General features: G+C 42.1%; 2 protein-coding genes across 2 annotated transcripts; both read right to left on the reverse strand.

The window, feature by feature from the left end:
* Positions 1-1142: 1142 nt before the first annotated feature.
* Positions 1143-6145, reverse strand: LOC142951307 (alpha-N-acetylgalactosaminide alpha-2,6-sialyltransferase 1-like). Its single transcript, XM_076092805.1, has 9 exons — positions 6130-6145; positions 5399-5640; positions 4902-5058; positions 4152-4314; positions 3194-3332; positions 3002-3105; positions 1903-1986; positions 1674-1773; positions 1143-1376 (listed from the first exon to the last, which is right to left on the reverse strand). Exons 1-9 carry the CDS (start codon positions 6143-6145, stop codon positions 1167-1169), a joined length of 1215 nt encoding a protein of 404 aa, XP_075948920.1. The 3' UTR covers positions 1143-1166.
* Positions 6146-6295: 150 nt separating this feature from the next.
* Positions 6296-14034, reverse strand: LOC142952031 (uncharacterized). Its single transcript, XM_076094014.1, has 4 exons — positions 13735-14034; positions 11824-12070; positions 11587-11695; positions 6296-6715 (listed from the first exon to the last, which is right to left on the reverse strand). Exons 1-4 carry the CDS (start codon positions 14032-14034, stop codon positions 6601-6603), a joined length of 771 nt encoding a protein of 256 aa, XP_075950129.1. The 3' UTR covers positions 6296-6600.
* Between the last annotated feature and the right edge of the window lie 340 nt (positions 14035-14374).

Raw genomic sequence — 14374 nt, forward strand, 5'->3', positions numbered from 1 at the left:
CCCAGTTATCCTGCTATCACATAACGCAATCCAGTATACGGTAGCGTCACCGTAAAAAACAGTACATTTCTGGCGTCCCTGCTGCCAATAAGTTACCGTTATTTTCCGGTGAAATTTTTTAGAGTGATAGTTTTCCCATTCATTGTAAGCCAGTTACTGGATGATACAACTATGTAAACAACAAAAAAACTCACAAACAAACTTTGATCAAATGCTGATCAAATCAGCGTCACACTTTTAATTTTTTCCACATTTTTCCACATGAACCTCTAGAGAAGGAAGTCAAACATCTTGGCCAGTCTCACTATAAAAACCAGGGCAAAGCCTGTAGTATAAAACAATAATTAAATATTCAAAAACCACTAAAAGAAAAGGAAAAAATACACCTATTTGACATTGTAGAGAGACATTGTTTTTTACACTGAATACAATTACGAAAATGGACCTTATTATAAATGATGACTCAACAACTGAGAAGCTACTTCACTTAAAACAAGCTAATTGCTCAAATTAGCTGAAACTTAACTGTTATAAAGCCCTCCGATAGGTCCTGCCTTCATGAAGGTTATGATGCCCAGTTTTTTTTTCTGAAAACTGTTCTACCAGATATTGCTAAAACTTTCTGTTGACATTGGAGACAATAGTTTGTGGTGCTGTTAAACTGCACCTTGAGAGACGCTATTTGTATTTTGCCCAACCCATTCACATCGAGGAGTGCCGTTGAAAACCGTTCAAGTGTGAAGTCAATCGGTTGTTGTGAAAATAAAGGCCGGACAGGGACTCCTTCCATTTTAGTTGTATGAGGGCCGAATGAATATTAGGATATCTAGAAAACACCATCGAAAACAAAACTCTCACATATTGTCTCGCAGGGTTTGGGTAAACAATATCAATATTTGAAAAAGTCTATGAGAAAAAATGCTTCTGGGACCCATGGCAACAACGTGAAGGACCCGGAAATCATAATTCTACAGTTTGGCCATTATGCAAAATTCACTTCAAAGCCCAGCACTCTACCTGAGCGCTTTGTAAACACACACACAAAACCTCCATTGGCACTTCTGGCCTCCCCGAGTCAAACCAACTTTCAACCATGCTGAGTTGACTCTCATTTCTGCTGATAGCGCCCACTCAGTCGGCTGACATCATTTGAAGCCGGTGCATTCTCAGTGCTTCGGTGTAACACTTGGCGATCCTGTTTCTGGCAACGCTTTTTGATATAGCTTTATTATTTTGCTGTCGTGTAGTCTTTTCCACAGGTTCTTCTCCATGATATAGTCGTGGTTGGCGTATAAAACTACATTGCTTTTAAGCTTCTCAACATAGTAGTTGGAGTATTTACTGAAGTCCTCAGTCATGAATCCATATGCACTCACCTGCCAACGTCAAGAACAGAACAGAGACGGTTGAGAATCATTCACAGCAAAAAAAGGTTGGATGAAAGAAAAGTTTGACATTTTGAGAAATATGCTCATTCAATTTCTTGTGGAAAGTTAGATGAATGAGTCTGTCCGAAAAATTGGAGGTGACAGCCAGCCGATGATTAGCTTAATGAATTGATAAACTACACATATTCAGAGTTAATGTCTGTACATTTTTGGATGCATACTTCATGTTAGAGGTGTGGTTATCTACAGTATGGACGACATGTGGCTTAAGTAATATTAACTTACAGTGTCACAGGTTTGCAGAGCCAGGAAGATAGTGAATGCCCCATTGGTTGGTCTGACGATCGCCCAGTATGAAGAATTCAGATGAGGAGAATTTAAGAACCTGTGGACAATGAAAAGTGTTAAATAAACATACATAAAAAAACATCAAGACAAACTACAGCCTCTAAATAGACCATGAATGTGTAATGTAAAGTAAAAGGTTTGGGTAGGATTGTGAGAGGAGGGTGACCTGTTTCGAACGTATCTGAGGAAATCCTGGTGCAGAACATAGAAGCGGGTCTCATTGTACTGTCCGGAATAGTATTTCCTTGGCCTGCAGGATTGAAATACAAAGTCAAGAGTTTAACACAAATAATTTTAATTTTCACATGTATATTGCAGTGGCACTTTCCATACTCTATACCACATGCTACTCCCTAAGAGTGTAGAGAATGGGCAGGAAACAATTTTATGTATAATAAAAAGCCAGATGATTAACTTTTAGTGCTGCAAGAAGACAATGTGGGTTTAGTGTTTCTCGAACTACAGTGTATGAGTTTTGCTTCTCGAATGGCAGGATTGAATTACCAGATTTTTGAATTTCCGCTTGAGCCACAAAGGAGCATAGTGTATGTTTGACATGACCTGTAACCTCCAGAAAATGTACTAAATGTCCTTTAATAGCGCTCACGGGTTAAAGGAGGCCGTCAGAGGGTGGATCACAAAAACACAAAGAGGGGTCGTAGACGGAATTCCTAGCTCACAAGGCCCTCCTGCGCCTCGGGGCATTCAACACCATCCAGCCCAGCATCCGAGATGCAGCTGCCCCTACACTGCATCCTGGATCACAGACTACCTCACTGGCCGGCCACTCTGACCATCAATCTAAACGATAGATATCCTGATTTTGCTGATGTTTTTCAGTAATTCAATAAATACATGGTCTAAATGAAATAACCACATAAAGTTGATTTTTGATATGTGTGAATTAAGTACTTAAAAATTAAAAGTTACGATTTTTTCTTCTTCTTCTCAGTATCAAGTGAAATTAGTGAGAATTTTTTATTTATTTCCAGCCATACACTATGTCTACATGATTAAACTGATTAATAGTTTGATTTACCTACACTGGGGAATTCTCATAAGCAGAACTCGTATCAATTAAAATTTCCTGCGAAATTTGAATTAGTGTGCGCTTGACATGATCAATTAAGACAATGTAATTGTGTACCACGACATCTTGATAGATGATCCAGGTCCAATCAAAAACGTTCCAGCCCTGGATGTGTTTTTGTGTTTGTGCGTGCATGTTGCCCTCGACTAATAAAACAGAAAGAGTTGATATTCACCTGTTGTTTTTATATGGCCCAGCAGTGACCCTTTCTCCTTTGAAAAGACCCTCCATCCAAAAGAAATCCCTCATCCCTTCAGGAATCATTACATATTTTATACCCTGCCAAAAGGACGAGGATGACAGATGAGTGCGCATGTGTGGGATATGAAGCAATAAAATATCACATGTTAAATTTGAGCTTGAGGACCTCATCTTTAGGGGCAGATGTGTATCCGAACTTCCGCCACAAATACAGCGACGAAGTGATGGAATGGGCGGTGTGAACGTACACCGATGTCCTGTTTCCCACGTCTTCCTCATAACCTTTGATGGCTGCACCGTTCATCCTGTCGCACAAACACAAAAATGAATTTTCTTTCGCTTAGAAATGAATTTATATGAAAAAATGTAAGCATAATGAAGTTTATTGGTTGCTTTGTTATCCATAAGATTATTCTTTTTAATAATGGTTGGAGGCTGGCCAAATGACACTGTGAGTCACTGTGAGACACTGAGGTGAGCCGAGGATCAACCAAAGACAAATCAAGTAAATCAGATTTAACGTGTCTTTGTTTCCTGTGAACATTACCAAATGTTATTTTAGGCCAGAGGGAAAAACCCAGAGAGGATATTTCATGCAGTGGAAAATGCCTATGTCGTGTTCACACCAAACGCGGCGCGAATTGTTAAACGCGTCATTCGCGCCGCCGGTCTCGCCGGGGACCATTTGTGTTCATTTGCGTGAATTGCGCTGGACGCCAACAGCAACAACTCTGCGCACACAAAAATGACTTTGATTAAATTATATTACGAACTGTATTAGGCCTACATCAGACAATGCACAGATTAATCAAAAAACTTGATTCTTACTGTGTACATGGATAAATTAATATTAAATCGCATGTAGTCAACTACTGTTGCTAACACACTCCCATCGGCCCAAGATTATTTTACTTTCATTTTAAATGCCACAATGTCAACATACAGTCTATGTGCACAAGACATATCCTTGTGCACATAGACTTACAAGGCCTACAATGAGATCCACACCATAACTAAATATTGACTTGGTAAATATAGAAAAACATGTGTGCTCCTGGTATCACAGGGTTTTATGATATTCATTCTTATTTAGGCTTAACACAACAAATTAAAGGGTTTCTTACCGAAAAACGTAATCGTGGGCATCAATTTCTTTCCCCATTTTAGAGCCATTTAGGATTCCTCCAGTGCCCACCACAGCACAGCGCAGACACTTGTCACTGCCTGTCTTTGGAGGCAGTAGTGGCTCGTTTGGCTTTGGGATCAAATTCACTCCAGACATCACTTCTGCAAAAATACCCCCCCCAAAAAAACATATTAAATACATTTTAAGATGCAAAATAGTTCACAACATTTTCTGCAAGCAAAACTTAAAAGCATATTGCTAATGGGTTGATGTGGTTTCTTTAATATGTTAGCTTTTTACAGTCACAATGTATTTAATGACAATGTGAAAGATCTGGCCCATAGTGATGAACTGGAAGAACCAGTTTTAAACTGAATCTCCTCCTCTTTGCTAAGCTGTCCAGCAGCAACTTCACTGTTTTGTTTCAGTCAGTTGGTCACAGCTGTTTCCAAAGAACAAGCTCTAAAAACCCGCTTGGCACGAATTTCCAGTTGGCTGCATTCTACAACCTCACCACTATGCCTCCCAAATCCTACACATTGCACCTATAAAATATCTAATTTAAAAGTATTGGTCATGCAGAGGGAACTCTGTGCTAAATTCAAATTTAGCACATATTAAACACATTTTTCTGCGATATCTGCAATGACCTCAAATGGTTCAGGTTATGATAGGTCGTAGGGCAGTGAGTCCCGCGACAGTTTTTGCACATTTTAGCAAATCTCTGCTGACACATATTAACACCTACCATCATGTTTGAACTCCATAAAACCAAAAGGATTGTTAAAATGTGAAAGCCGGTTCCACTCGCTCATGTTGGTTCTGTGCATAAACATGCGAACGTTGGGGAGGAAAGCCTTCTTGAAGCCTTCATCCTCAGAGTTTCGCAGAGACTCGGCACATGTCTGAGAACGTAAGATAAAATATTAAACTATGAAATAAAGTAAAAATAAATAGAAAAAAAACGGAACATTTTATTTGCACCTTTTAAATGTGGCTAAAACCATTGATTTAATGAAGCTGTTACAGAGGAAACACCAGGAAAAAAGCCGAACAAATCCAACAGATCGACAAATTTAAAAATGAAATTGATTGCTGTGAAACTTCAAGTGAAAAACAAACAGAAAACCCATGCAGCTCACGCCAAAACACACAACTGAACACATAGCTGTGCGGATTACCCGCCTAGCAACAAAGATAATACATTTGCTATGTTTCTGTCCTTTCGTGTCCTAACGTGCTTACTGTCTGCCTGGGTGGAGCATCCTGGTTATAAATATCATCAAAATCCCACCGAGGAGCCTTCTTGAATGAGTTTCGGGAGAGGATGGGCATGGGAGTCTCAGGCGCAGCACCAGGTGTAGTGCGTCTCGTTTGATCACTTTTTAGCTCTGCCCCGTTTGTTTTTGTGGAATCAGCTATTTTTGTCAAGTTTTCTTCTACTTCTCCGGACTCAACCAATTCCTCATCTACTTGTCTGGTTAGTCCTGAGAAAGTGCTCCATCTGATGTGGAAATTTGACAAAAGAGCAATAGATAATGAATAATACAAGTATTAGCAAGACACAGGTTTAAGTGAATTAATGTATAGTACTGTGCCTGGAAATGTACTGATACACATTTCCGTGGTCAAAAAAATGAGCTATTAACCAGATAACAGTTAAGAAATAAGATCCCGACTTTTTACCTTAAGTCGTTCTAAATATAACTTACCCAATGCTTGATAAATGTCCAAATGTTAGAAAAAAAAGTAAAGTACAAACTGAAATCACAAGCAGCAACGAAAAACCCCTGAAGGTTTGGATTGCCATCCCTAAAGCTGAGAACTAATGTTTGGTTAAATACTGACGAGTGTTTGCCTTCTGTACTGATATTTCTAGACAGGTAACAGAGGTATCTTTGTGCATCATGTAAAGACAAATGGGGTGGGACTACAGCACGTCTGTTATGCACGAAACAATCATATCATTCACACACCTTGCAAACGGTACATTGCACAATAGAAGGGAGGTATTGTGCAAAATGAACTTTTCAGGATTTCCAGTAAGTGTTATTTAATGACGTCATTAAAAAAAGAAGTTATGTAATAAATTAAGATATTTAATTTATTGTATTACAATACAAAACTATTGGAAACAATAGTCCTTTATCTCCTTTATTTGCATATGGGTAGCTAGAAAATCCTGCTTTATGCTGCAAGAGATCCAGCTGCTTTGGGTTTTGTCTTCATGTGGTATGTGAGACAGGTGGATTGAAACAGCAAAGATACAACACAATTCAAACAAAGTACATCATATTGAAACATGTGAGCGGTAGTTGGGTGGACTGTGCATCTTGTTTTGAATACTGTGAATAAGTTTATTCAAGCATTTTTGTGCGCTTGAGTAGTCTTTCAGTAGGTTACAGGAGCGCTGTCAGAGGGTGAATCCCAAAACACAAAGATGAGTCTCAGATGGAGTAGAGTCTGAGCTGCTCCTCCATTTCTCCATCAGACACCTCCCCAAATGTTTCCTGGTTGTCTTTCAGCAGCTGGAAGATGGCGGCCAGCTGCTCACGTTGCACCCTGAAGACAAATAAAGAATATTTGAGTAGTGAAAGAATTTTGTACATTTTTTGTAAATAAGAATTTTGAACATTGTGTAAAAACACCAGGGCTCCTCCCAGTGCCGATACTAATAATAAATGAGAATATCTCAACATTTTGGGAAAATGTCTGCTAAATCAGTGATTCTTAACCATGGGGCCGCGGCCCACGATTGGGCCGCAAGCGCCACCTAGAGGGCCGCCAAAAACTTTCAGTTTTGCACCTGTGGGCCGCGAGGGCCGCATAGGTTATCAATTGAAGACACCAGAGATATTACTGGTATCCATGTGACGCTCAGTTACAATATAGCTTCCCAATGAGCTACCCGTGCGCTCGGTCGCAGCCATTACGCACAGCAAGTCCGCTACTCACACATCACGTCCAAATATCCTTTCAGAGCTCCGCCTGGATCTCTGATCTCTTTATGGAAGAAACACTGTAGAATGGCCATACTTTATCCAATCTTCTTCAAATTTGAGGCAGTTGTTCACTGATAGTGTAGTTACATCCCTATACTGTCCTTTACCTGTACAGATACAGCCACAGGCAGTTATTTATACTGAAAGATACTTTTTTATTTTATGCGGACAAAAATCTTCAATTTTTACTGACTCCAAAGGCCCACTGCTCTGTTTCTGTATGACCTACAGGTTTTCTGAAACTTTTGACGCATATAGTCAGAGTGGTTCAGAAGCTACAGCCATTTTAATTGGGGTATGTCATTTTAGGCGGTTTTGCTCCAAAATAGGGGTGGAGTTGAACAGGTAACAATATAGTTATTGAATACAAATGAAACCAAGAGTGAGATCAATTAGTTAAACTAATAGTGTTAATATTTGAATGGGCCCCGGGACACTTTGTACTTGAAAAGTTGGGCCCCGAGGTCAAAAAGGTTAAGAACCCCTGTGCTAAATGACTGTAATATAATGTAACCCCGCCCTGACGACCCTGCTGTTGGGATCTGACCCTGCTCTCCTGGCTGGCTGAGACCTTCACACGTGCTTTTCAAACAAAGGAGCAGCCATGTTCCTTCCTTTCACCAAAATGCCTGACCTGGGGTCTGCAAGAAACCTCATGCCGGATGACCACACCCCCAGCTCCAGCAGAAACCTGATGCTGGTCCCTCACTGGCCGAGAAAGGGCCCCCCACTGGTTGTGCTACCTGGTTTATAAGCCCGAGCACAGCTAGAATTCTTCCTCTTCACTCCGGACTTGTCTTGGGGACAAGAAGATCCACAAGGAAGCGTTTGCCTCATCAAATCCTATCAGGTCACATGTAACATTCGCTGGTCGAACAGACTGTGTTTTATTTTGAGTTTTGGGATCCCGTAGTGCGAGAACGGATAACTTCTATGCCCCGTTCCCCCACCCTTTTTGTGTACACACCGCCGGCAGAAGGACGATTAACAATCTTTCCTCGCCGAAGATTTCCGGGAAGGACGACCCAAACCTCGTCCCTCAGCCGAAGTTAAAAAGCCCCTCTCTGCAGCGAGGAGGCCGAGTCTGCGCCAGCCAGCCCCAAGGCCGCGCCACCGAGAGCTATCGACTCTTCGAGGACCGAGTGATTCCCCCCCGAGTTTGCGCCAGCCAGCCAAGGCCGCGCCACCGAGAGCTATTGACTCTTCGAGGACCGAGTGATTTCCCCCCAGCATCTGCGCCAGCCAGCCCCGAGGCCGCGCCACCGAGAGTCAGCGACTCATCGAGGACAGAGTGATTCCTACCACTGGAACCAGACCCTACCGAACGAAGCTTCTACAAGTAAGAGTTACTGGTATCTGGGCCTAGCTTAGCTTAGCATTAGCTTAATTTAGCCTATTCGTTATGTCGTTGTTATTCCTGTATCTTGTTACGTTAAGTTACTGTCGTGTTATAACGTGTTATTGCGCAAGCATCGCGGACCACGGAGTCCTGTTATATTGTGTATTTCCTGCTGTAACTGTTTGCATCAGATCCGTCGCTGCTAGTGGATGTGGAGCTTGTGATTTTATCACTTCAAAGACCAAAACCACGGTGGCGGAGCCTCGTCTCGCCGACCGAGTTTCGGGGTGATAAGAGAGCAATACTCGCATCTCACCGCAGTGATAAAGATCTGTTTTGTTTTGGAGATTATTTTATTTTGTTTGGTTTTATTCTCTCTTCTTTAAATCGGCTCTGTGAGTGAGATTTAGAATCGCAACTATCACCATATAAGCGTGGCCAGTCGGTTCAGAATCCGACCGCAGAGTTTTGCGGATAGATCAGCTGTTTTCTCACTGCAGCACCGAGCACTGCGCTCAGAGCTCTCGCTCGCTCGCTCGCTCTCTTCCTACTAACCCGCACACACATAGTTAGATTCACTGATTTTTGTTGAACCTCTCAGACTCGTGGTTGCGTAATCTATTGTCCCAACCCACATGGTGCGCCGCCCCACGTGGTTACATGTGGCCCCCTCTCAGCCATTTTGTCGGAGGTCTCTAGACTCCGCCATCTTTGCTTGTAGGCTCACACGCCCCCTTTTTAGATTACCCACCATCACTGTTTGAGTAAGCCCCCCCCTCCTCCTTTCCACACACACACACACACACACACACACACACACACACACACACACACACACATATATACATGTACATATATCTATATACATATCCTTACCCCACTTTATTCATTTGACTTTAGGTATTAGACATATAATTATATGATAGTGTTTGTTGGTTTTGATATTACTTGATTTGATCATTTATTATTTTGATTTAATGAACTCTGTTATATTTTAAAGAGCAGTCGTCTGTGATTACTTGTGCATATGTGTGTAATAATAACTGGATGTAGTGGCCTGTGCTCGAACTCAAACCTTCACTCTCACTCCAAACGTGTAATAGTATTCAGACTGTTAATATCGTGAGTGAACACTAATTATGAGACTTAGTTTATAGTTTGGTTATTGGTCCCTGTCCGCAGGGTGGTGCCCCGTTCTTATTAGTATTTACTAATTAACTTATTGATGTTAATAACTCCATTGATGTTGATAGTTTAGTTTCATATTTGCTGATAACCAAACACGCTCCTCTACGTTCCCAACACTGCTATCTGCTTTCCTGCATCGGTGGCATTCCTCTTGAAGTTTGACGGTTCAACTTGTTTTCTGTTACCTTAAGAATTTCCTCAGATGTTTCCTCCATTGTTGGATGAAAGACTAAAGAGCTGTTGGTGGATTACCAGTGGAACTGGAGGCCATAACTATGTCATAACTATGATAGAAAGTCATTATGATAGAAAATCAAAATTATGATAGAAAGTCGAAGTTATGAGATAGAAAGTCAGAATGATGAGATACTTAAACACACAGTCATAGAAGCAGCTCCTTGGCTGGTTACCCTACTCTCGAAATGGAAATGTATTGTGAGTACATTGAAGACTACTTTAAACGTGGCTTTTCAACACATGAACTACTTCACGTGGGATTGTGCAAATGCACCCTTGAAAGGATTTTAAGCATTGAACAAAGTTATTGTAATAACTTGTGTTTGATATTTGTCTTTGATATTTGTCTTTAAAAGTTTGATCCTGACATCACATATTACGATAAGATTTATTGTCAAAGCATAAACAGTCATCAACTCTCTCCATTCCATAGTGCCTGAATAGTTTTTGTGAGCAACTGGCTCACAAAAACCAGCCCTGGTCAGCCCAAGTGTCCCAGTGTTGCGTTACACTGAGTCCTCCTAGTGGCAGAACAGAGGAGAGTCCTGAGAGGATTAACTAACACTCTTCTGTCAGAGGTGACGACTGGAGACACAATCAACACCTGCTGTGACACCTGAGAATCACACGTCTAATGTGGAATAATGGGGCAGCAGGAGGCGGGTGTGTGGGATGTGTATCAGTCGCTTCATGGCCACTTAAAGAAAAAAGAGCTGATGAGGCCCAAAAAAAAAAAATCACTGCCGAGCTCAAAACTGAGAATGCAAAATGGCTTTAGAGTAGTTTTCATACAATGGCCAGAAAGTGACTCCCCTGAGATAAACGGGTGAGAATAACTCATACTTTACCACAATAATTGCTCCTGTTTCAGGCTCACAGACAGTTAAAGTCTGTGCTGGAGTGTATCCTGCAATGATAAGAGCAGGGCATGCAGATACATTATAGAAAATAAAACTTGGTGCTCCTCTGTTTTCTATTTTTTTTTTCCCTCCCCAGCAGCCAGCGAACGCTTCGAGTGGTTTCTGTGAGTCTCGTGTCATTCATCCCTCAGCTAATGCCTGGCAGAGACTCAATCTGGCCTTACTCAGTCTAGCCTGAAGAGGACGTGGAGGGAAACGGCAACAACACACAAACACACGTGAAGACAGCGTTGGGGAGATTAGAGGGAGGAGGAGGAAGAGGACAGGACGCTGGAGAGAGAGAGCAGCTACGAGGAAACAAGGGAACTTCATTTGACATTTGATTTTTAGCAAAAACTTTGGCAAAGAATCTTCAAGGTATTTTTGTTCAGTTTGAGTATTTTAGGAGGACAGTGGGGGATATCAAGCAGATAGGTCAAGGTGAATTTACTCTATGTGACATATTTGGGCACATTTTCACAAGGCACCCTTTCAATGGCTTTATTAACGGTTAATACATTGTTGATTAATGCTTTACTTATGATCGGTCATAATTCATTAATAAGAACAACTTTTGGGTTGCCAGGTTGTAGAAAACCATCCTCAAACATGACACTTGTCCACAGCGCTTTAATTAATCATGGACCGTCCGGTGTGCCGCTATATGAGGGGTCTCTCCATTTCATTGTTCTTATTAATGTCTTATGAACTCTTTACGAAGGGGGCATTAATCAGAAAGTGGCGCCCATATTTGTAGTTTCCACTGACCTCCGCTCCTCCTCCAGCTCGTCCGAGGACATCATCATTTGCAGGTGGTGGGATCTCGCCTTTCCAGGGACGTACTTCAAGGACTCGTTTGCATTCGATTCCCCTTCATCTGATGAAAAAGAAGACACTTTGATGAGAAATCCCAAACCTTTATTTTGAAGGGGAAAGAAAAGAAAATAGTGGTATACATTTGAATATTTAACGCACAACTTTTTCAAAGTGGGTCGCAGTGCTCACCGTTGATCTCCGGGCTCTCTGCGGCTCCTTCAGTCTGGGGGTATGAGAAAGCAAACTTTAGGAGCTCCTTATCAGAGAGCCCAATGAACGGCCTACGGCTCATCCGCGACGAGGCCTCGGACCACGAGTCTGCCTCTAAGCTCCTGTGCCTAGATCCAGGCCTGGGGACGGACAGGCTGGATGTGGAGGAGGATTGCTCAACTGGTGCTGCCAGTCCTTCAGTGTGAGGGTGGAGATGTGCCTCCTCCTGTCAGAGGATTAAGGGGTCAGATCAGGAGCATCAAACTATCACTCTTTCACAGGGTTTCCCTCCAGAAATTAGCAATAAATGTATTTTTTTAAAGTTTGAAATATGTGCACGTCCTTGCAGGAAGGTCCAGATTAAAAACTGCTGTGGAGATATTGAGATCCAAACAAATAGCTCGTTGTGTTACCTGTATTCCTCACCTCACCTGGATGCTGATCTGGCCTACACTCCAGGTGCAGGTGACAGGTTATCGTTTCATGCTTTGCTCCCTTAGGTGCTGATGTGACTTCTCTCTCCCTGTCCTGTTTTGTCCTCTCTACGAGCAGACATCCAGATGTCCTCAACAGGGACCCAAGAGGCTAAAAACAGACCAGGGAGGGTCCTGACAGCTACCTGAGAGGTGTGTGGAGGAGGATCATCCTGCAGTTCTCTATTAATCAAACTAAGAGTTCAAAACGAGGGTAAAGCTTAAAGGCAGTTATTGTATGTGAAATCCTCCTATACTTGTTGCGCTCTCCGCCTGTTATTTTAGTGCAAACCAATGACTGTATATAAGGTGCCAACACAGGTGACGGGGATGTCGTCTACTCAAAATGTCCGCAGAGGTGGAAATCAACCACATTTAAGCTACTTAAGTACTGGGCTTCGGTACAGTTTTGAAGTACTTGTCCTTTACTTCATACTTCAACCTCTACAATTCACAGGTATATGTTGTACTTTTTATTTGACATATAATGGACTGCAGCTACTTAGTTCATTATTTTCATAATTGAATAATCTGCTGATTATTTCCTGGGCTGATCAAATAATCTTTTGTCTACAAAGGATAGCATAGCTCATGTTTCCCAGACCAATGTGACGTCTTCAGACGTCTTCTTTTGTCGGATCAAGAGCGCAAAACCCAAAAAGCTTTACTGTTAAAGAAGAGCAAAGAAAAACCTTAAATCAAAATTACTTAACTATTATCAAAGTTGATTAATGATTAATGTCCTGTCAATCCATTTATCAAATAATTGTTGCAGCTCCACATAGACAATTTATGATCAGCTAATAAAATATAATGCAATGTTACAGATTAAACTATCATACAGCTTCATCTGGACCTACAACGTTAAAACGCTGCTTACATGTTAATGCTCACTAATAGTACTCCAGTTTGATAATACTTGTTTTTGCAGGACTTTTACTTCTAAATTAGTATTTTATTGTGGTATTACTTTCTCTCAAGGATCTGAATATTTCTTCTGCACTGCTTAAGGACACCTTCGAGGTACTTCTAAGTATTTATCTCTTCAAATAATGTACTTTTTACTAAATGTATCACAGGTTTGCGTATTCAGGTTTTCCATTCAATTGAATATCTTTCAATGTTTTGTAACTTCCCCTTTTATTTTAATTGTGATACTTAATTACTTTACACTACTGATTTATAATGCAGCTGTACTTGTTAAGGACTATTTTCCTTTATAGCAATGCTTCTTTTAGTTAAATAAACGATTGGAGTGTTTCTTCCACCTCTGAATGGACATGCAAACTGTACCTGTGGTGGCAGGGGGGGAAGGGGGAGTCAGTAAATGAGATTAGGAGATAATTACATGATAAAATGCAAAAACAAAACAAACAACCGAGGCTCTCTCGTGACCGGCCGATTGCAGCCCACTTACTGAAAGCACAGATTTCACCACATCCCAGTGATCGTGGGCGCTCCCGCTGATCTCACACCAGTCGTCCTCCGCCTTCTTCTTCTGCTGCTGCGTCGTCTTCTTCTTATTGTCCGGCAAATGTCCGTTCTGCGTCGGCCCCGGTGGTTGATCTAATCCTCCAGCTGCACCATCGTCTCCTGCGCGTCCGAAATAACTTGCAAATAACTCGCCCGCGGACGAAGAACCGTTAAGCAGCGACGTCGCGACCACGAGCGCGAGCAGCGTGAAGATAGCGGCGGACAGCACAAAAGTTAGATCCATGACCGCGGAGCTCGGTGCGCGGTGGTGTTGTTCAGGCCCCGTGTTGTGACTTCTATCCCGCTTTACGGTTCACCTGAGCCGGCTGCATTCACTCACAGTTGGTCCACCCCACCCCACCCCACCCCCGTGATAATCCTCGGCAAACATCACCGTTAACGAGCAGCGTTACCGACAATCTCCTCTCCGAGCGTGACGTCACATCCTCCGGTTCAAGGATCAGGTTGGAGCTGGCACGGCGCGTTGCAACGTGCTCGGCTCTACTGTACTTTGTATGTGCCGGTAATCCGATTTTACTGCACAGACCGGGAGATCGAAATGGTTCGTGACAGGACCCGTGGAC

Source organism: Anarhichas minor, unplaced genomic scaffold (assembly GCF_050575085.1).
Source record: "Anarhichas minor isolate MPS153535 unplaced genomic scaffold, ASM5057508v1 ptg000017l, whole genome shotgun sequence".
Lineage (NCBI taxonomy): Eukaryota > Metazoa > Chordata > Actinopteri > Perciformes > Anarhichadidae > Anarhichas > Anarhichas minor.

What these genes read in the sequence shown, in the direction of transcription:
- LOC142951307 (XM_076092805.1), bottom strand. An exon ending in CATCTGCCCCTAAAGATGAG is followed by an intron (nt 3,106 to 3,193) that starts GTCCTCAAGCTC and finishes TCCTTTTGGCAG; the next exon opens with GGTATAAAATATGTAATGAT. An exon ending in CTCTGCAAACCTGTGACACT is followed by an intron (nt 1,377 to 1,673) that starts GTAAGTTAATAT and finishes TGACGTTGGCAG; the next exon opens with GTGAGTGCATATGGATTCAT.
- LOC142952031 (XM_076094014.1), bottom strand. Translation starts at nt 14,034, where the DNA reads ATGGATCTAACTTTTGTGCTGTCCGCCGCTATCTTCACGCTGCTCGCG. An exon ending in AGAGAGCCCGGAGATCAACG is followed by an intron (nt 11,696 to 11,823) that starts GTGAGCACTGCG and finishes CTTTTTCATCAG; the next exon opens with ATGAAGGGGAATCGAATGCA. An exon ending in GAGCTGGAGGAGGAGCGGAG is followed by an intron (nt 6,716 to 11,586) that starts GTCAGTGGAAAC and finishes ATTTGTCTTCAG; the next exon opens with GGTGCAACGTGAGCAGCTGG.